The sequence below is a fragment of the Nymphalis io genome, chromosome Z (genome assembly GCF_905147045.1).
Source record: "Nymphalis io chromosome Z, ilAglIoxx1.1, whole genome shotgun sequence".
NCBI lineage: Eukaryota > Metazoa > Arthropoda > Insecta > Lepidoptera > Nymphalidae > Nymphalis > Nymphalis io.
In genome coordinates this window covers 2,604,781-2,630,956 of record NC_065918.1, presented here as the reverse complement: position 1 = coordinate 2,630,956, position 26,176 = coordinate 2,604,781, and the positions used below count along the sequence as shown (strand labels likewise).

Here is a 26,176-nt window from a genome sequence, read left to right as displayed (position 1 = left end):
AAATTATTATTTATTATTTTTATTATATATTCCAAATTAATTTACATTTATATAAATAATAATGGAGTTTTAAAGAATACTTTAAAGTTATTCTACATAATGAAGAATACAGTAAAACTGAATTGAAAAGGAAAACTATGAATTTACAAGAGTATGGAGGGTAATATGACCAACATTGCAGCCCTGTCCCGCTGCCCAGCCGACAGCTTCACGTGCGATCCCGGCTCCAGAGTCTCCTGTGCGAAACGATGCGACGGCATACAGGAGTGCGACGCTGGAGAAGACGAAGACGGCTGTCCTGGTAAATACACAAAATAAATATCTTCATTCACTGGCGATTAGTAAGTCTGACTATCGTCGGATTGATGATGAAATATTAATACTATCTGCCTGATGTATGTAATATATGAATAATAAAGTGTCTATACAGTAGATACACAGTAAGTTTAATCGACAATCGGTATATGAAATGGTGTAAGTCAAATACATTTGTACAATATATAAATAAATATTTATATATTGGTATTCGTTATTTAATAAATTTGTGTCCTGGTCTGCTCAGTGCAAATGCGAATTTTTTTCAGAAAGTGGCAAGCGAATAATGTATTTAGATAAACTTAGATAAATCTGCGTTATTCAAACATAAACTAATATCTCGCCGGTGTTATTTATTTTGTTGGGTTTTTTTAGGTTATACAATTTGATTATGTTTCTTTTAAAGAGTGCAATCACATATGCGACGGCAAGTGTCTAGAAGATAGTAAGATTTGTGACAAGAACAGCGACTGCTCAGACGGCTCCGATGAAAAAGATTGTGACGAGTGCGACGGACCTAATGACTTCAGGTAACTTTTAACTTGCTTTGATGGTAATATTTAATGTTAAGAAGTGCATTGCGACGGTTGCTGGTCTAAACTATAAATATAATATACTAGGTAAAGCGAATATGCGAATCAAATGCAATATACAATGTTTGTAGCGAATTGCTGATTTTATTTGTGCGATTTTTTTTCATAAACTATTTTAATTTTAAATTATAAAATTTTACGTTTTTATTTATTTGAATTCTTGTCAAAGAATGCCTGTCTATAAGCCATTGTTTGTTTGATTATAGATGTAAAAATGGTGAATGTTTAAACGCCGCTCTGCGTTGTAACGGCGTTCCTGAATGTTCCGATTCCAGCGATGAACTCGAATGCAACGTTACTATGATCTCAGAGCCATGTAAGTTTTTAAAATTTCATATGATATTCACACATAAATTATTCTGTGACGTCTAAAAATATTTTTTTTATTCAGCTGGCTGTAACGAAAATCAATTCGAATGTCGAAATGGCATATGCATCGACAAACAGTTTTTCTGCGATGGAAACCCAGATTGTACTGATAGCTCTGATGAAGAAAATTGCCGTAAGTATTGATTATAGTAATTATGAAGAAAAACGTTGAATTTATACGACGCTTCCTAACATTTAACGCAAAAGGAAGCTGTTCTCCACGCGGCTCAATGCACTAAACACGCTTCAGAAACTGGGCACCGAACTCACGCCTACTTCTTATCTAAAAACAACAAATTATTTGCACCTAATACTAACAGCACATTTTAGATAATACGCATTATAATACTAACGACATTTTTGTTGAATATACAAACTTAATAAATATTAATAACAATTAGTAGTTACTAAATATTGATAATACAAACATTTAGGGCTAAATTTTATTGTTAATATTCTATGAAAATTGAAACTTAGCTGATATACAGCATGGTTCATGATGAGGCCGTCCCGTCCAGCAATTGAGATGACACCGTGTCACGAATCAGAGTTTACGTGTTACGACGGTCGCTGCATCCCACACATACGGCGATGCGACAATATCTATGACTGCTCGGACTTCTCTGACGAGCAAAACTGTTACAACTCGGGTATTAACATACCAGTGTTACACCCTTGGTTATGGAATGTTAAATGTGTGTTCGAAAATTACATGATTGTGGTATTCCAAAGCGGTATACACTGGAGCCCTAGATCAGAAATTCCCTAATGCTATGTTTATATTCTTATTTTAAGATTTGTTTTTAGTTAGAGCACCAATTTTCACGGCATGTTATAATCCCATTGATATTAGTTGTTAATTAATAGAATAGATTTGATATTATTCTAGTTATTTAGCTTTGTGGTATATGACTGCATGATATTCTTCCCTTTAGTATAAATTGATCATGTTCGGTTTATTGTATATATTGTTAATAATAATATTTAAATTTAATAGTAGTTGTTTTTGCTTCGTAATAATGTAGCTACCAAAGAATATACCAAGAAAAAACATCTAAGTATGTAAACTAAAATAGATGGCTGTTATTTGAGTATTTTTGATGTCGATATATTTTACTTTTAATAAAACTTATACAAAATAATATTTTCCAGCATGCGAAGATGGATACTGGCAGTGCTTTTCTGGTCAGTGCATACCTTTCAGTGGATACTGTAATGGCTACCCTGAGTGTTCGGATGCATCAGATGAGAGCGACTGTCCTACCACTTTTAAGCCATTTACAACGGCTAATCCCACTTACATTTCTACCCCCGGATACCCTTACCCGCCCTACATGCCCATGACGACTCAGCGACCGATCCACACTACCACTTCGGCTCCCTATGATCCATATGGACCTAATGGACACCAAGGTAACAATTTCTGTTTAATTTGTTTAATGAACAAATCATCTTTAATATAACCTCAGTTAAGCTGGGATACAGTTAGAATTGCAGTACCTATTCTCCAAGACACATAGACAATGACATTCTACTGCCATTTAATTCATAGACCGAGTAAATTATAGTGATCATTAGTATTTACTATATGACACCAGAAAAAAAAACATTATAATATTAGAATTTAAAAATTCTTATCCCAAAATCTTAGAAGTTAAAATTATCTATATATTAGGATGCGGCAAAAATGAATGGCGTTGTGAGAACGGGCCTTGTATAGACGCACGTCGTCGTTGTGACGGTCACATAGATTGTCCACATGATGACACGGACGAGCTCGATTGTCCAGCCGGCAGTAAGACCAACTCGATCTTGATAATAAAACTGCTTGAACTGATCCATTAGCGATGAGCATGTTCAACCGCGGAATGTCATCCGCTACTTTTGAATATTCTTACTCTACTATCGACGTTGGTTGAAAAACATCTTTAAATCACATAAATTTCTTTAAATATCAAGTCTTTAATCATCTAATGAATATATATATATATATATATATATATATATATATATATATATATATATATATTATAGAAGATGTTTTCCAATGTCCGTAATCAACTACGTCATATTGACTAACGAAGACTTTAATACTATTAAAGTTTAACTAAAACAACGATATTTTTGCTATAAAAGTTCATTTAAACTATTTTAATTTTTAATATTTAACCGGCAATGTGTAATTAAAATCAATGTAAATAATAAAATACCTAATAAATGTAACATATCATTAGATCCCGATTACTATATTCCAATAAGAGAATCGTTTTCGTACGCATAGCAGAATTGTCTAATTGACGCTTAAATATTCTTTTATTGAAATGCTTGTATCAGTAACCTACTATCCGTTATTCGCAGTCTTCTGATCCGTAAGCAAAACGATTCGTTTCTCGAATATAGTAAATGGGCATTTAAGATAATTTGACTGTAAATATGCTTGTTTTTATGATTGGGGTCATAATATTAACTAATTATTAAGAGTATAAATCTACTCTTGTATTTGACTAACGTATTTCCTATTGAAGAGCACCGTTAGAAGAATAAGAATTATAATTATTTTTTTTACTTTTAGCGCCCATTGCTCTGGATCTCAGGACTCATCCAGACCAACAAACTATTCGCAATGGTAAGTGAAATATTATTTAATACTTATTAATAATCAAATTCAATTAATTCGTTCCGAAGTTTTTCTATAAAAATATTTGCACACGTATCCTACAGCTACGTGATTAACATATCACATTGTAAAACACAATCTACAATTGATTTAATTATACTCCTTTATACTTGTTGTATATCGTACCTTATACTTAGTATTTATAATTATACATGCGTTAAGTAATTATTTCTAAACATTTCTCCAATCCAACGAAAGGCTTGGAAGTCAGGTGAGCTTGAAATCGTTGGGCATAACAATAAAATTATTAAGACTCGATGAAAGTGTAATATAATTTATATCAAATATATTATTTATCGAGACTTAATTTTAATATGAATAGTTTTGACAGTGAATTTAATTTAAAATAAATGTTTAAAAACAACTAATTAAGACACCAATGACATTTGATAGATCGTTTTTCTAATATAACAAAGGTAAGGAGAATACTTTATGAAAGTGCTCACTTAGATACAATAAAAAATAATGTATTGTGATCACTTTAATACTACCGAGGTGATGGATATTAAATAGATCAATTTAAATAATATAATATTCTATATTTCTTTCATGGTGGTGGTACAGCCCATTATGGTGAGTCAGTGTATCTTTATTTGGGTGCACTAAGGGTTTTATATTAACTCTTAATATATTTTGAATGATATACATACATATTTAATAAATGGGTTTTTTTTTTCATAACGCGTTTTGGAATTTACATTTATATAATAAAATATTAATATTTTTGAACAAATACAGGTTTGTTGATATTCAAATTTTATATAGATATACGTCATTATTTTTTTACAAAACACATTTAAAGAAATATCCTATAAAATGGCATTAATGGCCAAAAACATGATTCATTTTCCATTATATTTATTACTCGCGTGGCTATGTGCTATGTGCTTGCTTTGTAAGTATAAAGCATCTATAAATAAACTATATTTTTTTTTTATTGTAAATTTTGACGGTCTCGCTTCTCCTGATAAATAAAAATAGTGATGTATATCTTTGTCTATTGTGTAATATAATTGTATATTATATATAATATACTCTTTTTATCATTTATTTATTAAAAAAATAAATACTAAAAAATGGGTTCAATTAATATTCATTTAAGATAAATTCAGACGATCTCAGTCCATTTGTTATTTTTTATTGCTTGTTGTTAAATTAATTATTTAAATAACAATAAGTAATTTGGCTATCTCAAAGCAGATAAGGTTAGGGATTAGCTTGTAATAATTATTGGATTCGATTGTTTCATCAGCTTAATACTGTTAAGTACTTTAAGTCATTATTGTTAGCATCGGGAACCATCGCATGCACTTATGTATAACAGTAATGTGATTTTAATTACTATTAAGCTCTTAGGTTATGAATATTATACTGGGATATATGTGTATTTATAATTTATTTATTTATTTACTTTTATTTATAATTTAATAGTTACAATTGTGAGTGAGTCAGACAATACATTTTTATTTTATATTAAGATTATCTTTACGTAATTAGTTTCATAGATATATATTCAATGACGATGTGCGCCATAAGGACTTAATAGATGATATCATAAAATATATATTTTTTTAATATAACAACAAATTTTTTATAAATATTATTATCAATAAAACCTTTTTTCCGACATTTATATTTTACCAAATGAGGTGACATCGTTTTAGAGTCCCTGCCTTAAACTAGTGACCGAATACAACATGGATCCAAACATCCATTAAATTATGCGCAATAAAAAAAAAACAAATGTTTCAAGTTTTATATCAAATGATTAAATTCAAAGATCCCGACTATAAATATATATTAAAGTATTATTTATATATACCATAATGTTTCGTTCTCTTTCGTAGCTGGATTTAAGATTACGGATTTATTATATTGGCGTAACCTGTCGCATCATGAAATCATGAAACCACAGGCCGTGGAAATCCAGCTTACGAAAGACCGCTTACATTAGGCTCAATCGAACAACAACATGGTTGCATGTATGCAAGTTCGGTTTCAGGGGTATTTTTGTAAAGTTTGGTAAATAGCGACCTAATTATAGGTGGCGACGTGGTATTCTCCTGTCGAGACGAGGGATTACTCCGAGCGCCCGTGCGTTGGATAAGGGAAGGCGGTAGATCCCTAAAACCTGGCTCCGTAGATAGAAATGGACGTCTTGAGTTAGTCCAAGTGACTGTAAGTATTGATCATTCGAAAACATATAAAAACCAAAACACAAATATAGTAGTTAATAAAATACAGCTAAGAAAGATAAATATTTATATAAATATGGCACAAATTTGGCACAACTTCTTCTTAAATTCTTCTTCTTCTTCTTCTTTCTTAAATTCTTAATTTCTTATAATAATTCAATTTGTGCTCAACTGTGAAAGAAAACAGCGTGATTCTATATGAGCTCGATAACCTCTTCTTCAAACGGAGAGGAGACGTTGCAGCAGTCGACATGCACAGGCTGTTACTAGAGACTGTTTTTTTAATTATAAGCTTGATTTGTATATTGCATTTTGACAAATTATTGAATTAGAAACCTTTTTTGTAAATTGCAAAAAAAAAAAGTTTCTGTTGTGGTCAAATAATAAAATGCTTACATAATTTCAAACGAATGTGAATATTATTTTAAATGTTTCATTATATTACAGTCAGCCGACAGTGGAGTCTACATTTGTCAAGCACCGCGGTATTTAGGACAGCCTGGATCGGAACTTAGAGTTACTTTGACAGTTGAAAGTCCTCGTAAGTTTCATAAAGATTATTATAAATAATAAATTTACAAATAATTAAGAACTAAAATTTTATAGCGACTATTTTTTCGTAACGACTATAAAGTAGACATTATTTAGACATTATTTTTTTAAGCTCATCTTCATCGAGAACGCGAGTACATATATACATATACGTCATTTGTTATCATAAGTACAGTATAACATTGTGACGATTTGATCTTATTCAAGTTACAACAAAAATATAAAAAAAATGATAATTGTTATTCATTTATACCATAGTTATTACCCATTTTAAATAAAATAACGTGCATTATATCATTTCTAGAATCAAACACACATAAGCCGCCGTTCACTTTTTGTCAACGAAACCAAGCTACTTGTGGTAATGGACAATGTATACCGAATACAGCAGTTTGTGATTCAAAAAAAGACTGTTCTGATGGATCTGATGAAGAAAATTGCAGTAAGTAACATTTATAATTTTCACTATTGCGGAAGTCCCTAACTTCACAATTTTCAGAGAAAAAACCGCTGCGTTCTGGCAAAGACTGCGATGCAAGGCCAATTCAAATCAAAATAGAATTAGTCTTGTCCAGTAGTTGAGAATATAAGATCTTTTCGTAAAATATCGGTCAAATCCGTTTCGCTGCTGGAACAATAAATTCATTTCCTTTATTTGGATTTATATAAGTATGATTATTTAATGAAAATATTTACTGGTACTAGACTTGGACTACTAGTACTAAAGCATTATTTTTCAAATACTTAAAAAATTCCAGACCGAAACGGCATGTGTGAACCAAATGAGTTCCAGTGCTCTAACCGTAAATGCGTCTTGAAGACCTGGCTTTGTGATAACGACGATGATTGTGGAGATGGCAGCGATGAACAGAACTGCGTAGCGACCGACCCCAATCAGCAATGCCAACCTTACGAGTTTGCTTGTGCCAGCAACGATCAATGCGTTCCTCGGAGCTTCCAGTGCGACACGTACAAGGATTGTTTCGACTCGTCTGATGAACTCGGCTGCAGTAAGTTTATCGTCGCATGTGTTTCACGTCTTTTAAATGATGTAAAGAATATTTAATAATTTCTCCCCTCATTGTCCAGAACTGAACCCTAACGTCAGTTAAACATTTACATAAATTATATATTCTTATTATATTCTAGTGCCGGTACATATAACAAGATCTCCAGCACCCTCAAACGTTAAATTAAATCCTGGTGATACCTTAACTCTCGTCTGTGAAGCCGTGGGTGTACCAACGCCTCTTATATCTTGGCGTCTCAATTGGGGCAATGTGCCTGAGAAATGTACTTCTACCAGCGTAAACGGTATCGGAACATTGACCTGCCCAGACATGCAGGTAAATTATATTAAATATCATAACTATGTAGTAATAACATTTTGAATTAAAATATAATGAAATGTATTTGATTGACATAAATATTAAGAAAAAGATATTTTGAATATGTACTGTAGACAATTTTGCGTAAAAATTAAGAAAATTAAATAAACATTCACAATTTGCAGTCGGAAGACAGCGGTGCTTATTCGTGCGAGGGTATCAACAACAAGGGTACAACATTCGCAGCACAGGATGCTATTGTTTACGTAAATAGAACTGAAGGAGTGTGTCCAACTGGATACTTTAACAGGTGAATACTGCATTTGGATCAATGACCTTAAAACTTTACATTAATATTGTAGAAAAAAATTACTGCTAATATCGTAGTTTTTTTTTTTTTATAAAATAGGAAGACGGACGAGCATATGGGCCACCTGATGGTAAGTGGTCACCAAACGCCCTTAGACATTGGCATTGTAAGAAATGTCAACCATCGCTTACATAGCCTATGCGCCACCAACCTTGGGAACTAAGATTTTATGTCCCTTGTGCCTGTAATTACACTGGCTCACTCACCCTTCAAACCGGAACATAACAATATTAAGTATTGCTGTTTTGCGGTAGAATATCTGATGAGTGGGTGGTACCTACCCAGACGAGCTTGCACAAAGCCCTACCACCAGTAGTTACTCGTTGTGTATCTTCTGCCATCCTAGTTTTATATAAAAAATGAAGCCTGAATATATTCTATTTCGCTCTACTACTAAGATAATTAAGTGACAATTATATTAATTATGGCTTGTTTCAGCGAGGCACGATCACAAAACGAATGTATCCGATGCTTCTGTTTCGGAAAATCATCTCAATGCCAAAGCGCTGATCTTTTCATCTTTAACATGCCGACTTTGCTCGGTGAGGGAGGTACTAGGTTAGTTGGAGTAAACCAAGACTATAACGGAGATGTCCAAGTCGACAAACAGCAAGTCATAACCAACCAATATTACTATCAACCATTGAAGAATGGAGCTACGGTTGGTTGAAAATGCTTAAGTGTTACTAATATTTTTTAGGGACTTACATCATACTTACCAATATGAATAATTACAGGTAACAAAATTGGAGCACGTGACTTGGTCTAGAAATACTGGCACACACCCATATATTACACTACCAGAAACGTATAACGGTAATCAACTCACTTCATACGGTGGCCACATAAAATATAGAATAACACCCCACTTTCCTAACCGATATGGTGCAAGTGATAGCATACCCGATGTCATTATTTTGGTAAGTTCTGTTATTAAATAAAGTTCGTAAAATCTAGTTAATTATTATTTTGATATATCAAATAAAATTATAATAATTTTTAGGGTAAATACCAAACCCTGATTCACAAAAGTCGCAACGACCTCTTCCGCGATCCTTACATAAGTGCTCGCCTGACGCCTGGAAATTGGCAGAAGCCAACATCAAGAGGACTAGTATCAGCTTCAAGAGAGGATATTATGATGGCGTTAGTATAATAAATATATATATATTATTATAATGTGTGTATCAAATCAAATCAAAATATTTTTATTTAAATAGACTTTTATAAGTACGTATGAATCGTCAAGGGCTCCCACCGGTTCGGAATGTGGATTTTAAGACGTAAAAATTTTAACAATATCAAATCGCGAAATTATTAAATAGAAGTAATAATAGGATGAAAACTAAAATAAATAATTTATTCAATATTAATTTACAAGTAAAAATTATATACAAGAAGTAAAAATTATATCTCTTAAAGGATATTGAAAATAATTTCAGATTGGACGATGTTGAATTGATCCTCTTGAGAGCTGACTCAAATAACGCCGGTGTTAACATAACTGAGTTCACTATGGAATCTGCTCAAATGAGTAATGTGGGACTTGGAGCTGCCAGTCTGGTCGAAGAATGTACTTGCCCATCAGGATACAAGGGACGATCGTGTGAGGTAAGGAAAAAATTATCAAATAATAACATCATTTTAAAATTAAATTTATAATTGTAAGTCACTTAGTATATAAGTATTTATAATTTTTCTACTAATCTCTACTAACAAAATAAATTGTTATAGAAATGTGCCGATGGATTTGAAAGGCAAAACCAAGGACCTTGGAATGGTACATGCGTACCGAAGGCTCCCTGCCCGCCGCTTACTTATGGTGACCCGAGCCGAGGTGTCGATTGCAAGCCTTGTCCGTGTCCATTGACAAACAGAGGCAATCAATTTGCTAGCTCTTGCTCCCTTGGCCCGAGAGGAGATGTTATCTGTGACTGCCAACCAGGGTATGTTTATCGACATAAATATAATACATTATTCAAAATACATTTTATATTTATTATTTTTTATTTTATTCTTACAGATATGAAGGACCTCAATGTAGTTACTGCGCTCCTAATTATATCGGTAATCCCTTATTCGTCGGTGACTCTTGTAAACCTAAGCAACAAGACAACTGCAATCCTTTAGGAACCATTCAAGTTCGTCCTCCAGACGAATGTGTATGCAAGGAAAATGTTCAAGGACGCTACTGTGACCAATGCAAGAACGGCTCATTCTACCTGTCTAATGACTTCAGGTTAACTTTTACTACGTATATAATTACTTGAATAAAAAATTGTATTTTTACTAGCATGATTCGGTCTAGTTCGCTTATACTACCGCTCATTCACTAGGATTTAAAAAAAAAAAAAAAAAATTAAATTGCCAAGATAAATGTATTGTGCAAAGACAGTGTATTCAAAATGGACACATCACTTCAAGTCATAAAATTCGAATTAACCATTTTATTATTTCTTAAGTTCAATAAAAAATAGATCATCGGTTAAATTACAGTAAGACCGAGACACAGCTGAGTGCTACGCCATAATTAATGAAGGTGTTTTTTTACAGACATGGTTGCGCACTTTGCTTCTGCTCTGGAGTTTCACAACAGTGTATGATCAGTAACTTACGTCGTAAAACTACAACAGTACGTTTCAACGTACCACAAGTAGTCAACCAAGTGAAATTGTACAAGAGTGCGCCAATAGGGCCTGCTGGTTCAGTCAGATATAACGTCCCCATAGAAACAGACTTACAACCTGAACTGTTTAGAGGAGAGATTGCTGTAAACAACGTCGAACGTTCTCAACCTTCCATCTTATACTGGAGTCTCCCCATCAGGTATTTTATAATGCTAACATAATAAGGACTTTGTAGTGGTCATTTGGTTATGAAATCGGTACGTCATATTAATTTAGAAGAACCAGAAATGCAGTTAGTCAATTTTTTATGATTAAGTTTATAATGTATACAATAAAATCTTTTAGTTTTGCTGGCGATAAAGTTACAGCCTACGGTGGATACTTGTCATACCAACTTCGTCACGTACCTACCTATGGTGGTTTGAAAAACACGGCCGCTGACGTCCAACTCATAAGTGTAAGTTACTGTTTTTAAAAATCATACTGAAGTTATACAGGGTATAGTATATGATAGCTGGCTAATATTTTAAGACAATTTGTCTACGCATATTTTTAAATTATTTTTGTTTGAATTGTTTTTTTTTTTATTTTGTTATCCTTTCGACAATGTAATTTTGAAATATCTAAAAAAAATCCTCAAAGACAAAGTAATTCATATATCGTATATGCTTATGTAAAATCACCCACGGGGTACTTGGCTGCAATTAATTATGAGTATAATGGTTATAATTTGTTTTAAAATGGATAAACAATGTATTTTTTTAATGTTTGCAGGACAACAGCTTGACTTTCCACTACTTCGGTAACTTTATGCCATCTAACGATGGCTTCTTAAACGCCAGCGTACAATTCTTAGAGAAGGGATGGCAGAGGTAAAAAATTCTTTTAATAATATTGAATTATAGCTATATGGTTTCATTTATTAATATATTAATTCTCTCTATACAGACCCGATGGCAAGCAAGTATCCCGTGAACATTTCCTGCTCGCTTTAGCTGATGTGAAGACAATTTTAATCAAAGCAACATACACCAGCAACACTGACGTAGCTTCAATAGAGAGTGCGAGTATTGATACCGCTGAGCCCGATGGCGATGGTCCGATGGCACAACACGTGGAACAGTGCCAATGCCCAACGGGCTACGTTGGGACATCTTGTGAGAACTGTGCTCCAACATACACCAGGTCATTGAAATATCGTATAGAAAGTTTCAACACATATAATATCTTTTATGTCCTAAGATTTCTATTGTACTATTTATATGACTAACGACATTGACGCAACTTATATTTATATTTTAATTTCAATTCAAGCAAGTCAAGTAAACCCGTGAAATAATTGATTCATTTTCTTTATCATTTAACTTTGTAATTTCAACTTAGTTCTTAGCACATAGCTAAGGAGTGCAATGTAAATAATACATATTTTAATTACAGAAGTTCAAGTGGTCTCTACTTAGAACATTGCGGTCCTTGCGACTGCAATGGACATTCGAACATGTGTCACCCAGAGACAGGCGTATGCTATGTAAGTATTACGTTTTGGAATATAGAGTTTGGTACAAGAATACTCATTTAAATCTTCGTTAACACGTTGTTTTGAGATAATAAATTTCCTAAACACGCAAATACTGCATACCTTATATTTATTTGTAACTTCTATTTTATATTGTTACTTATTTTTAGGATTGCGCTGACAACACGGCTGGTCCATATTGCGAATTCTGCAAGGATGGTTTCCAGCTAGACCAAAACAACAATTGTGTTCCCATCGACAACACACCAGGACCAACTATATGCAAGTGAGTGTTTTATTGAACAGTTTTTTGATCAAATTATATTATTATTAACAATATTACTCTACTGATCTAGTTGCTATTTTAAAAAGCTGTTATATCGAGTACCTGGATTCAAGTATAATTCTGTACTTTAGAAGTTTGCAGTGCTTACACTCTTTTCATTCAGGAATCACATAAAGCTGTTGATCTTACGCGTGGACTTCTTCCGGCCGTGTCTGTTTTTTTTTTTATTTAAAATCAGTAGGCGTACAGACAAATGTGCAACCTGATGGTAAGCCAGTGGTCACCAACGCCCAAAGATTGCCAAAGCACCACCAATCTTGGGAACTAACTATGATTGGGTATTAAGGATGAATAATCGCCGCAAGCCTCACAGTCCCTGTGCCCCTTGTTTGCTGATAAAAGTCAACAAGTTATATCGCTATTTGCGATAAATATTTTTGATGGAACGTTGAAAGTGTACCCAAGTCAATCTGATACCGTCTAGGCTATGCTAGTGACAAGCTACCTAAATTGGTTGGTTGGCCAATTGGTACAGCAAGGATATAAAGTACCTAACTCCTTTCCCCTCCCTCGACACGTGGGTGAAGCTATGGCTGGAAACAAGTAGACTAGATATTTACATTACGAAACTATATAATTATAATATTTTGTTTCAGCTGTGATCCAAGAGGCGAATCCCTTCCTTGTGATTCTTATGGACGGTGTCAATGCAAACAGAACGTTGAAGGCGAAGGCTGTGACCGCTGCAGACCTGGCACGTTTGGTCTTGACCATAACAATCCACTCGGTTGCTTCTCTTGTTACTGTTCTGGCGTCACCAAAGATTGTCACGAAGTAAGTATAAACATCGTTTTTTTTTATTAAATAAAATAGATAATAAAAAACTCTTAGCATTATAGTCTTGCGACGTAAAAAACTAGCAAAAGATGATTGATAGTATTGCAAGATACACGTGGTAGCGTAATTAGTCATCTACTGTTAAGCATTCTAAAGGTAATTCATTATACCATACAATTTGTTTAAGTCAATTGATAATTAATTATTTTGCTAATATATATTATAAAGGTTAAATAAAATGACCTAATTATACCTAAAGCTGATACGCTGTATTTGATGAGGTTTAAATTTTTTTTCCATACCGACAATATGACTACAAAACACAATGTATATATTATACCTTATCATTTAAAATATTTCGGTGCGAATGTAACGTATATTTTATTTATTAAATGTACATTTGAACGTCTTATATCACTTAAAATATATTTCAAATTTTAAAATTATATTTTTATTTCAGGCTAGTCACTATTCAAGAATACCACTAGCTGCACCTATTTTCGGCGAAAACTACGGCGGTTACTCTCTCATGGATTTAAATGCTGACCAAGTCATTAACGATCAGTTTATACCGTCACCTAAAGAGAGTGAACTTATGTATGTCTTCTCATCAATACCCTACGACGATCTGTACTGGTCATTACCTGTATTCCCAGGTATTTTTTTTAACATACATATATATATTATTTCATAGTATGACGTATTATTGTGTATTATATAACATTATCATTTTATATTTGCAGGAAATAGAGTTCTTTCCTATGGAGGCACTCTTTCACTCACACAGAAATTCCTCAGCGGCGACCCCGAAGAATCGACACCTGGTAGGGATGTTGTTCTCGATGGAGAAACCTTATCAATTTACTGGAGTAACCCTACTGCTATAAGATCTGGCGAAGCTTTGGTAAATACTTTATTTCTTTATCCAATGCAGCTAAATAGCAAAGGACAAAATTATTTAGACAAAATATTTTTTACAGAGCTATCAAGTTCCACTGCGTGAGACCAACTGGTATAAATTGAACTCTCCCGAAGCCGCTAGTCGTGATGAATTTATGAGTGTGCTTAAGAACCTAAGGAGAGTACTAGTCCGAGCTACAATTGCAGAAAATATTACATCTACTGCAATTGCTGATGTCTCTATGGACACTGCTGTCGAGAGTTACGACGCCACAGCGCCCGCAGCGAAGGGTGTTGAGGTACATTTCATTCATGATAACTATCATGCATATCTAAAACAGATACAGCTCTTTACATTGTTTCGAGTTAAAGTACAAAAAATAAACAAAATTTATCATCAGTTGCGTGGATACAGAGCAAATATTCTAATACTATATATTTAGGCATTGTCACTTTTAATCAAGTTTTTTTAAAAAAAAGCGAGTTTAATGATCTTTAAATAAACATTGTTTAGGTATGCATGTGCCCAGAAGGGTATATCGGTACTAGTTGCGAGAACTGTGCTGCTGGTTACTATAAGGACAGGGCAGGATACTGCAGACAATGCAACTGCAACGGCCACGATTGCAAGCTGGTTGGCTACGACGAGGTCGTTTGTAACTGCCGACCACCATTTACCGGACCCGATTGCTCTACTGTTGGTGAGTGATATGCCCTTACAATTATTCTAATTATATATTATAAAATATTTACAAAATCTTCAGAATATATCCGGATGGATTACATTAAAAAAAAATACATATATTTATTACGGTTAAATTAATATAGGTTTCTTAGTTTTGGTAAATATAGCTTCAATAACTTAGAACGAAAAAAATTTAATGAGTACTTAATTCATTTCATGACCATTAGGCTTAATCATGGAACTACACCCTACTATTCACGACGACCATTCAATCTCGACTGTAGTTCAAGTTACGTTTACGTGCAAGTACAGGGCTCCTGAGCCTTTAAGTATTAAATTTTACTTCGAGGGACGTGCGATTCAACCTGGAAAAAGTTATACTGAATCGAAACTTTACAAAGATGGTTGGCGTGGCGAACACGTGTGGCATACTCAATGGAATACGAAAAAGCAGGGAGAAGTTTACGAATGTCGAACAATAACTGCTAATGGATTCACTTTAGGGGTATTATCTACCACTTTACCAGAAAAAGGTAGTCTTTACCGATAAGGTTTGGTACCGTCATTGTCCAGCTGTGTGTTTCAGCTAACATCGTCTCGCTTTATGAATAATTCATATTCGTTTGTTATACTACAAAGGTTTCTTCTTAGACAGGATTCAATGTTAGGAAAGCAGAATATTAATAACGTGCCGTACTATTCATTTTTAATTTTCTGTTCCGTTTTAATAAATGTGAATCATAGTCGAATCAGATTTGTTCTTCGTGCTGTCAAAAGCATAACTTTGTAATGTGCCAGTACGCCGTCCCAATTGGAAGCCATTGTGTCGTCGATGCTATTACCATTATTTATAACTGTCGCAATTACGTCAAGCTTATTATTATTACAATTTAATAAAGTTTTATGTTTATAATTTACATGTCCTGAAAAATGCTTTTTTATATAAATAATTGCTAAAATACTTTATAAAGTGGCTGTGGATGAAGGTATACTAATATTGATTTTTATATAATTGTAGGCGGTGAGCCAATTGAGACTGTGACCAGACCACAGCCTCCACCCCAAAGCACAGTTGTTGTGAAGATCACGAGCCCAACTATCAAGATTCAGAAAATAGGAAGCACAGTCAACTTCACATGCCAGGCTCAAAGTCGAATGACCACAAATCCTCTTCAAGTCAACTGGTACAAAGCTGATGGATATTTGCCACAAGGCAGGCATCAAATAGATACGAATACTGGATTATTGCTTATAATGAATTTACAAGTATCTGACAGCGGCAAATACATTTGTCAAACTAGTGACGGAATTTCGACAGGTCAAGCTATCGCTACCCTTAAAGTGCCAGGTAAGTTTTTCTGATCATCAGCAGTATTTTAAATAACATATATTACAGAAAATGGGCCGTTAATTATTATTTTGCTTTTGTATTTTCTAAGCAATAATCATGTTCATTTTCATGCTTTCCTTATTGGAATAGTCGTACCTGATTGGATATTTTATGCAAAAGGTAACGTTATATCGTTTAAACAATAAACTTTACAAGGTTTATTAACTAGAGACTTCTTTCTTGTTCCCTTACTGTTAAGGATCACGACCAATTATTGTTTCCTTCCTCTGGACATCGTCACGATTTGTATAAATAGCACGTGGCATATTGTCACCCACCACTTTTATTCTTGTGCCAGACCATCTCGTAGATTTCCTGTACCTTACCTTGAGCATGTTTGCCTTCTACATACCACATAAGGGCGCATTATGGGTACAAATAAGCTGAGGGAATGACAGACTAGCATTATTTATAATATAATCATATTTTTTTATTTAATTTCAGTTAACGAAATGACATTACCAACTGTGTCAATAAGTCCATCAGTTAAGGAATATTATGAAGGTGACAGGATTGAACTCACGTGTGCGACCACTGGTAACCCTGCACCGAGAATTACTTGGCAGAGAGTAGCCAACCGGCCATTGCCCCGTTCCACAGTGACCTATGACGCCTTACTTATCATCGATGATGCCAACGTTGAAGACTCCGGTGAATACAGGTTAGTTGATAGCTTAAATTACTGCAAAAATACAGTTTCAAATTTTGTAACTACATAGCTTCCTTTCCTTTGCGGAAAGTTTTCTTTTTAATCGTTTTATTGGCCAACTCTAGTAACACTATCGATGTCTTACTCATTTCATTATAATATCTTAAAACTTACCAATACTATTGTGAAAGTTATCGATTTATTCCGTTTTAGTTAGATTTTATTGATATTATTAATAATGTTTTGCTTTAGATGTATTGCCTCAAACTCGGCGGGTTCTACTGACCGCACCGCTATTGTAACGGTGAGACCAAGACCGTCCAGGCCTCCGAAGCAGAAACTAACCGTTTCTTCACTATCGACCACCATTAACGAGGGACAAAGCACACGAGTTGTTTGTACTGGAACAGCTAATATACCCCCTGGAACTATAGACTGGATCAGGTAATACACTTGGATGCCAATATACAGTTTAATTAATTTGAGCTCATACTAGTTTATCTTCTGCGGGTCACTGTAGTAGAATTATTTCAAGCTTATACCGGTTTTCCTTGACTTAAAGGCTAGATCACGAGATTAATTATAATACACAAATTAAAAATAACTTAATTTAACTTGTACTAATTTTCTTCGCTTAAGATTCACGTATTCTATCCATAGAAAACCGTAACCGTAACAGCCTGTGAATGTCCCACTGCTGGGCTAAAGGCCTCCTCTCCTCTTTTTGAGGAGAAGGTTTGGAGCTTATTCCACCACGCTGCTCCAATGCGGGTTGGTAGAATTCACATGTGGCAGAATTTCAGTGAAATTAGACACATGCAGGTTTCCTCACGATGTTTTCCTTCACTGTAAAGCACGAGATGAATTATAATCACAAATTAAGCACATGAAAATTCAGTGGTGCTTGCCCGGGTTTGAACCCACGATCATCGGTTAAGATTCACGCGTTCTTACCACAGGGCCATCTCGGCTATTATATAGAAAACCTGTACCATAATTCAATCGAAAAGGGAGTAAAAAAAAACAAACTTTAGATTTGCATATGCCATTAGATTTGCTCCGAATAAAGAATTAAACAAAGAGTATAAACATTATCTTTGCTTAATTTTCATTCATATATCTTTATTTGTAACACAATAATATTTTACTTAACTACTTATATCCGTAATGACTAAAATCGATTATTCAACATCTCGACCAATTGTAACATGACAATTCAATGACAAATATGTTTGTTTGTTTTTACTATTCTTGTTATTAATATAGGATACAGTATTGTTGAAAGAATAAAATTGTTTAGAGATAAAATTAAAGACGAGTGCTTACATTTTATTTTTATTTATATACAACCTAGTTTATCAATTAAAAGATATTGACCGAAGTTTAATATTAACCGTATTATTTCAGGCAAGACGGAAATCAATTCCTGCCCAATGTACGCGCAGAGAACGGGGTTCTTTACGTTGAATTAGCGGTTCCCGAGAACGATGGTGTCTACATTTGTCAGACAACCCCGTACATTAACATAAACCCTGAGCTAGTCGTACTGAAAGTCATACCCAACAGGACGCCATCGCCCGAAGAAGCTCCAAACATTACGCTATCTGTTAATCAGCTGAAGATACCCACAGGTGGTAGTGGTACAATCGAATGCAGTCCCCAAGGATATCCATTGCCCCTTATTAAGTGGACTAAGGTTAGATATACATAATATTGTACATATGTACATGTTTTACTGAAAACATTAAAATTTTATTTGTGTTAATTTGTTCATTTATTATCACGTTTTATCGTATCGCTTCGTATTTTGATTGACAGGTGCTTGGTAGCTTATGTGCTAAGTCAAATTGCATGTTAATATTTTCAAACGCTTTTGCGTGATTGAATAAGAAACATCCAAATTTCCACATTTATTATATATGACTGTTCATTATTCGTGTTACGTCAGATAAAATTACGTGTAATTTTCATTCTTGTACAGTATCAAGATAAGTTTGGACCCGGTACGAGTCAAAGAGAAAACACTCTTGTCATAAACAACGCACAAGATAGTGACGCTGGATACTATCTTTGCGAAGGAATCGTTTACGACAGGCCTGTTGTTAGCAGCTATATAAACGTAGAAATTGAACGTAAGTAATTATAATATTATATGTTTATGAGAAGTTATGTACATGCTTATAATATATCATACGTACTTTTTTATAATATGACATTTGAATTTTCTAACTGCGCCAGGTCGTGAAGCTCCTCGTGTTACCATCTACCCTCAGGGCGAAAACTCAGTGACGCTAGGAAGTCAATTCGAATTACATTGCCAGGTTGACGCTGGTATTCCAACTCCAGTTGTAACTTGGGACAGGAACGGCGGAAGACCATTTTCACGGCATGTGCAAATACAACAAAATAATGTATTGAGGTCAGTTAAACTAATGCGCTAGATATTTAAATAAGAAACGTAAACCACTCCTTAAACCATTCATTTTACTTTTAATGGTGGTAGAGCATTGTGCAAGGTCGTCTGGGTAGGTACCACCCACTCATCAGATATTCTACCGCAAAACAGCAGTACTTGGTATTGTTGTGTTCCGGTTTGATTACAGTGTAATTACAGGCACAAGGGACATAAAATCTTAGTTCCCAAGGTTGGTGGCGCATTGGATATGTAAGCGATGGTTGAAATTTCTTACAATGCCATTGTCTAAGGGCATTGGTGACCACTTACCATCAGGTGGTCCATATGCTCGTCCGCCTTCCGATTCTATAAAAAAAAAATAAAAAAAAATTTGTCGAAACACGTTGTCATCATCAAAGATGGTACTTCATGTGCCTGTTATTATACTTGCTCGCTTACCATTCAAACTTGAATGTGACGTACAAAGTATTGTTGAACGGCGGTAGAATAATTGATTGATGAACCCACCGGGAATCGGTAGAAATTTTGTAAGGAAATTATAATGCAACTTCTAATTCTTGACTGTTATCTGATCTATTGATGCTGACGATTTATAAACCACAAACAAAAAGCTTTTGAGCACGAACACCGTTATTGATTTTTATCATATAAACTCAACCAAACTTGATTGAACATATAAAACATTCAACGTGCGGGCGACAATTGAATTTAGTCAATGATGAATTTCTCGAATCGGTAATTTTTATATTGAACAATACACCATGGTATAAACGAACAACTGAGTACAAAGCGGAACTTGCTATTTTTTTTAATTTGTAGGTTCCTTAATGTAGAAGTAAACAACGAAGGTGAATACACCTGTACCGCGACTAATGAAGCCGGCTCGTCGAGTGCCAGCGCTACCATCAAGGTGCGATCACCGCCGGCGATCACTATAACTCCCAACAACTACATCCAAGTTATTAAAGGTGAACGAGTCAATGTTGAATGCCGTGCTGATGGATATCCTGAACCGGAAGTATCTATTAAATGTAAGTTAAAAAATGTATACAAACAATTATTGAAACAAACGCTTACTGTTTCACCATTGAAATTATATTTATTTAAAGATGAAGTATTTTTTTAGTAAATAGTAGCCCGTTAAGGAAATTACTAATATTCTCGTTTACCTCTCAAATTAAGCTTTAAACCTTGTGTTAGGTTAGGGGACGACGGAAACTTAAGCAATCAACGTCAAACAAAAGTCACTGAATCTTAGGACTCATAATATCATAACTTTTTAATTTTTTTTTAGTTGACGAATCTTTGTTTAAAAAAAACTTAAATAAATATAAATAATATCTTACGATACTATGATTTTCTGGCAAAACTAGTAATACTTTTTATATAAAATTATAACAAAAAAAAATATAATAAAACACAAATAATTTATGTAACCACATTCAATATTCGATAAATATATTCTATGTAAACTATTTTATTACATTGCTATTTATAAATTAAAGACAATTACTAATTAGCCAACGATTTTAATCAACACATCAAATCGTATGGTATCTTATTGCTAAGCTTTATTTATTTCCAGCGGGATCAGACTTGCGTCTATTAGTGCCTCCCTCACCAAGAATAGCGGTGCTTAGTATTCAAAATGCTAACGAAGACGGCGATTATATATGCTCAGCGACATCTGCTGCTGGAACCATTGAAGAGCAATTTGTCATCCGGGTGGAGAGAGGTGATGGTGGCTTCATTGGTATATATTTTTTGTTATTTTTTTTTTTTGACAATTGGTTTTAAATATCTTAAGTGTAATTATATTCGTAATGATTATTGATCACAAAATATTAATTAAAATAACAAAGCGTTCTTTCGAAATTTACATAGCAATTACTCGATTTGCATATAAGGCTAATTCAAAACTTTTTCATTTCGTTCATTTGTGTATACATATTTTTTGTTTTTGTTTTTATCGTCGTCGTTCTTATGCCATTTTTTATGCCACTTTATATCAGATGGCATATACTCGTACCTACTGCATAAAATTTGTACCATCATGATGTTTAAGCTTACAATATTTTAATGAATGAATTTGTATGTGTACACGTGTAAATATTTTATACAATACAGAGGGAAGCGGAGATGACGAAATTGGCGAAAACGGCATGGCAGTTATTGAAGGACAGCAGAGTCGGATCAGGTGATTTTTTTTCTTCCGAAAAACTCAAAACAAGACTAGTGTAACAGGTATTCATATTTTTCATTATTTTCCACAGTTGCAATGCCTCGGACGATTTCCGCGTGGTCTGGAATCGTGCTGACGGAAGACGTTTGCAAAACAATGCTAGGCAAGTTGGCAACGAGCTGATCATTACAAATGTACGTATATACATAATATATATTTATGATTTAGGTTCATTTCATCAGGATTAAATACAAACCAAGAGAGGGTAAGAGGGTTAAAATGCCTTAGACTTGTGAACTGAAATGGTAGTTGTTATATTTTAGGCAAACAGCACTTATATTTCCTGTACTTAATTCATGTTTATAATAAATTAATATCGTGCACAGCAATAAAGAAAAACTCCTTGCTGAAACCTGCATGTTAAAGATGAAAGTCAGTCTTATATTTATCCACCAATACCGCTTGGAGCAGCATGGTGAAATAAATTCAAAACTTTCTCAATAAGAAGAGGCTTTAAGCCCAGCATTGGAACATATTTTACAGGCTGTTACTCTTACTTTTTACGATACGAGTTACCAGCATCACCATCGTTATTGAAATCCTTTGATGACTTCTGTCAGATACGTTAACGTCAGACACGTTCGCAAAATAATTTTAGCAATGATAATTTTCATCAAAAAGTAAAGTTTTCATTTGAAAATCTTACAATCAAGTTGACAGTGCATCGTTTGCCGGTTAATGTATTTATCGCTGATTGTCCATACAATTTTATTCTAGACTTCTAAAAGCGACAGCGGTGTATACGAATGCACTTTGCTCAATCGTCGGACGGACGAGGCGCAGCAATCAGCTAGGACGAGACTCCAAGTTGTAGCACCACCCACTATTACTCTGAACCCTGCCACCCAGACCGTTCACCCTGGACAGTCGCCAACCGTGGAATGCTTTGTCGAAGGCGATGACATAATTGACGTAATATGGAGATCGAAGACTTCTATGTTCTCAAGGTTCTATTTTATTTTTAATAGATGATGATACATATTATGATAGTATTTGCAAATTATTTATAATATATATTTCAAACAGTTTAAATTAGTTAATTCTGATTAGTAATAATGTTTTAAAAAATAATCTCGTTACATACTAAAGTTACATATCTAGAAGTAAAAAAGTTTAACCGCATTACCATTTTAGACGAGTCGAAGTTCAAGACCGTACTTTGATATTCCACAATATCGAAATCGAAGACGCCGGAGAGTACGAATGCTTTGCGAGAAATAGAGTCGCGAATGCATCTGCCATCGCCGAAGTTAGAGTCAGTGGTAAGTACGACATTTGCCTAAAGCATAACCTTGCTTGATCACATCAATATTTAAGTACAACAATAAGCACGTAGAAGATGTCTGTATTAAAAGTGCACACATTGATTCGAAATCGCTTAATTTCACCAATGTACAGGTCGCACTCGACGTTATTTTTTTGCGCACCTGTTATAATTTGCCATGCTGTGGGAGTCTGCGTCACGCAAATCATGTAACATAAACGATACATCGAATGTTTAACATTGCTACTTTACCACTGTGTGTGTGTGAATGTGTATGAGGTACAGTCTTGTGCATGTATTAATAACCATTCGTAGAAGATACGGATCGAGCGACTTCGGTGTCTCGCGATAATGAACAGACTGCGCACGTGGGCTCCGCCGTCAATCTCAGCTGCAATGTCACGCTGCCAAGGAAAACCATCCGCTGGACTAAGGATGGCAAACAACTCCCGAGATCGGTTATTCAGAAGAGCGATGGGTCCCTTTTCATCAGACTCGCCCAGAAAACTGACAGTGGTCACTACGTCTGCCTCATTACCGACATTTACGGCAGACAGATAAGAAATTACATCAATCTCCACATCGAGGGTCAGTGCGAGTCGGTTGTGATAGCACTCAACTTTCACGTTTATTTTAACGCTTTGCTTGTTTAACCTTGGCATGCTTATCGGTTTTATTGTTGTTCGTATTCTTTGTCCCGTAGTTATTTTTCTATTATTAATTTATTTTTATTCATTTATTAATTATTAGCTTATAATTTTTATTTACGTAAAGGCAATGAGTGCTTGGAGACACAGTTCAAATGCAACGACGGCAGGAATTGCATAAGCTTTGAATTTTTATGCGATGGTTACACAGACTGCCTGGATTCGAGCGATGAGTTAAGCTGTACAATGTTATCGGATTCAAATATTACAACTGGTAAATTTGCATTAAACGTATTTTCAGGTGTATGTCCTTTGTGCTGTCTATTCTAGATAATGTCATTTAAAACATATATTTATTGTTTATTGATGATATTATTTTTAAAGAATCATAATTTATTTTGACAAACACAATATTTGAATTACGCAAATTTATTTGAATATGAAATAAGAATAATATTTCGAAAAATATTTACCATTAAATTATTCAGAATTCTTTCTTTACCTACATCTTTGTTCTTTGAATAATATAACGAAGTTAAATAATTCCTTATGTGTGACTATCTTATATAACTAACTACCTCGGCTTTGCATGTTCATGTTGATATTATTTTAGTATTTTTCGGTGCAATAATATTGGTTTCAAGGTATTTATCTAATGTTATATGTTTATGACTGGTCATAGGCATCATAGATGTACTGGTCATGGTAATATTTAACGAATTGGAAAACGTAGACATATTATTACGTATGTTACAGGAACCCGTGATGAATCTCTGGGACTTGTTGGTATCGATCAGCCCCGAAGGCCGTACAGGGTCGGAGATAAGGTCGAAGTCACATGTAGAATGAGATCCAGAGATATCAGAGTTTCGTGGGAAAGGTTCAGATCAAAGCAATATGTCGAATATAGAGTGAGTATATTTAGTGAGAAATTTATTGCAATTTTATTGTAAAAAAAGTATTCAATCTCGTAAAGTAATTCCAAAAGTTCTGCTCATAGGCTACACAATAAGTGTCTTTGCTGTGAATCTTAGCTAAAAATAAATTGTGAATGTGATGCTACCTCAACATAAAACATGCACACGTATAAAACTACTAGACTCGATAAGATAATAATAGACAGGTACGAACGTCTGAGGAGATATGAAAATTTATATTACAAAAAAATGTAAAATAAGGAATGCTAAATTCAACGCTGCTAATTTTGTTGTTTTGTTGTAATTATGCAAGTGCTTCGAATCGATGGCAAGTTAGTGTATGCACATTTGAAATAAAGTTTTTTAAATCACAGATTATTCAAAATTATCTCAAGTAATATGAAGAATAGGTAGCCAAATACTACCTCACTTAAATGTTATGATGTAGGTTTATGTTCTGAAATATTTGCTTTACTTAACAAGGTGTACGGCGATGGAGCAATGCTACTTATACCAGGCGTACAGGAGTCCGACGCTGGTGTCTATAGATGTATCGGTCAAGATCGCTATGGACGTGTCTCGTACGACAATTTCACCCTTGAAGTTATCCCAGGTATACATATAGTTTCGTTAAACCTTAAATAAATGATAAACCACTTTTTCTACACTTTTTTTTATTTATATTGGCCACGTGGTAAGTGATTATCACCCAAAGAAATTGGTAATGTAACTAGAGGCATTAGTTAGATAGGCATTATTTATTAGGAACATAACATAACAGTTTCCATGTTACTTCATTTCCACGCCTCAACCAAATACATCAGTTAATAATAAGTACTGTTATTTGACCCAGTCGAGTTTGTACAAAGGCCTGCACCCAGTTTTATCATTAGTTATACTGAAACAGATCTCTCTTACGTGCATACTATCCAATATATATTTATTACCAAATAAGATTAGGGAAGACTTTTCAACCTATTCGATTAAGATTTAGCTTTTAATTCCGCACAATTTTGCATTATTTTTCTTTCATTTCTCTTTAGTTCTCTCTCTTCTCTTTAGTTTCTCATTATCGTTATCGTAATCATGTTCATCATCATCACCTTGTCACTTGTTGTTAATAATATTGTATGATAAGACCATTAAATTCTGCTGTAAATTTAGTTAGGCGTTACATTATATTTGCGTACATTTGCAGGGCAAAATGAAGTTCCTTTTCGAGGTGACGACAGAGACGCGACGTACAGCGCTCGTTTAGGTGACATTGTAGAAATGCCGTGCACTTACAATCTGGAGGAACCCGTTTCTATCGAGTGGAGGCGAGAGTATTCTCAGCTTCCTCCTGGCGTTAGGCAAAACGAGGTAACAATTGTTGTATTTCAAAAGTATACTTAATTTATT

General features: G+C 34.2%; 1 protein-coding gene across 17 annotated transcripts in view; it reads left to right on the top strand.

Moving 5' to 3' along the window:
* Positions 1-26,176, top strand: part of LOC126780312 (basement membrane-specific heparan sulfate proteoglycan core protein) — a 148,292-nt gene that overhangs the window by 111,764 nt on the left and 10,352 nt on the right. For 9 of the 17 annotated variants that reach the window (XM_050504673.1, XM_050504672.1, XM_050504663.1 and 6 more), the window contains 49 exons: positions 182-301; positions 722-845; positions 1,115-1,224; positions 1,300-1,410; positions 2,430-2,690; positions 2,953-3,072; positions 3,850-3,903; positions 4,519-4,527; positions 5,999-6,132; positions 6,597-6,690; positions 7,006-7,143; positions 7,460-7,711; positions 7,851-8,047; positions 8,215-8,339; positions 8,838-9,060; positions 9,137-9,319; positions 9,403-9,545; positions 9,842-10,010; positions 10,134-10,345; positions 10,423-10,638; positions 10,953-11,225; positions 11,372-11,483; positions 11,801-11,898; positions 11,975-12,211; positions 12,464-12,554; positions 12,713-12,828; positions 13,485-13,662; positions 14,126-14,321; positions 14,409-14,569; positions 14,646-14,864; positions 15,080-15,266; positions 15,478-15,783; positions 16,269-16,598; positions 17,085-17,301; positions 17,542-17,733; positions 18,697-18,985; positions 19,271-19,421; positions 19,528-19,708; positions 20,525-20,736; positions 21,291-21,458; positions 21,833-21,902; positions 21,979-22,081; positions 22,665-22,894; positions 23,082-23,209; positions 23,527-23,799; positions 23,986-24,132; positions 24,615-24,769; positions 25,259-25,388; positions 25,974-26,137. In XM_050504673.1, the coding sequence (XP_050360630.1) occupies positions 182-301; positions 722-845; positions 1,115-1,224; positions 1,300-1,410; positions 2,430-2,690; positions 2,953-3,072; positions 3,850-3,903; positions 4,519-4,527; positions 5,999-6,132; positions 6,597-6,690; positions 7,006-7,143; positions 7,460-7,711; positions 7,851-8,047; positions 8,215-8,339; positions 8,838-9,060; positions 9,137-9,319; positions 9,403-9,545; positions 9,842-10,010; positions 10,134-10,345; positions 10,423-10,638; positions 10,953-11,225; positions 11,372-11,483; positions 11,801-11,898; positions 11,975-12,211; positions 12,464-12,554; positions 12,713-12,828; positions 13,485-13,662; positions 14,126-14,321; positions 14,409-14,569; positions 14,646-14,864; positions 15,080-15,266; positions 15,478-15,783; positions 16,269-16,598; positions 17,085-17,301; positions 17,542-17,733; positions 18,697-18,985; positions 19,271-19,421; positions 19,528-19,708; positions 20,525-20,736; positions 21,291-21,458; positions 21,833-21,902; positions 21,979-22,081; positions 22,665-22,894; positions 23,082-23,209; positions 23,527-23,799; positions 23,986-24,132; positions 24,615-24,769; positions 25,259-25,388; positions 25,974-26,137 (8,309 nt within the window). The remainder of the gene's footprint in view (positions 1-181; positions 302-721; positions 846-1,114; positions 1,225-1,299; positions 1,411-2,429; positions 2,691-2,952; positions 3,073-3,849; positions 3,904-4,518; positions 4,528-5,998; positions 6,133-6,596; positions 6,691-7,005; positions 7,144-7,459; positions 7,712-7,850; positions 8,048-8,214; positions 8,340-8,837; positions 9,061-9,136; positions 9,320-9,402; positions 9,546-9,841; positions 10,011-10,133; positions 10,346-10,422; positions 10,639-10,952; positions 11,226-11,371; positions 11,484-11,800; positions 11,899-11,974; positions 12,212-12,463; positions 12,555-12,712; positions 12,829-13,484; positions 13,663-14,125; positions 14,322-14,408; positions 14,570-14,645; positions 14,865-15,079; positions 15,267-15,477; positions 15,784-16,268; positions 16,599-17,084; positions 17,302-17,541; positions 17,734-18,696; positions 18,986-19,270; positions 19,422-19,527; positions 19,709-20,524; positions 20,737-21,290; positions 21,459-21,832; positions 21,903-21,978; positions 22,082-22,664; positions 22,895-23,081; positions 23,210-23,526; positions 23,800-23,985; positions 24,133-24,614; positions 24,770-25,258; positions 25,389-25,973; positions 26,138-26,176) is intronic. The other 8 variants (XM_050504662.1, XM_050504664.1, XM_050504661.1 and 5 more) reach the window with 8 other exon arrangements.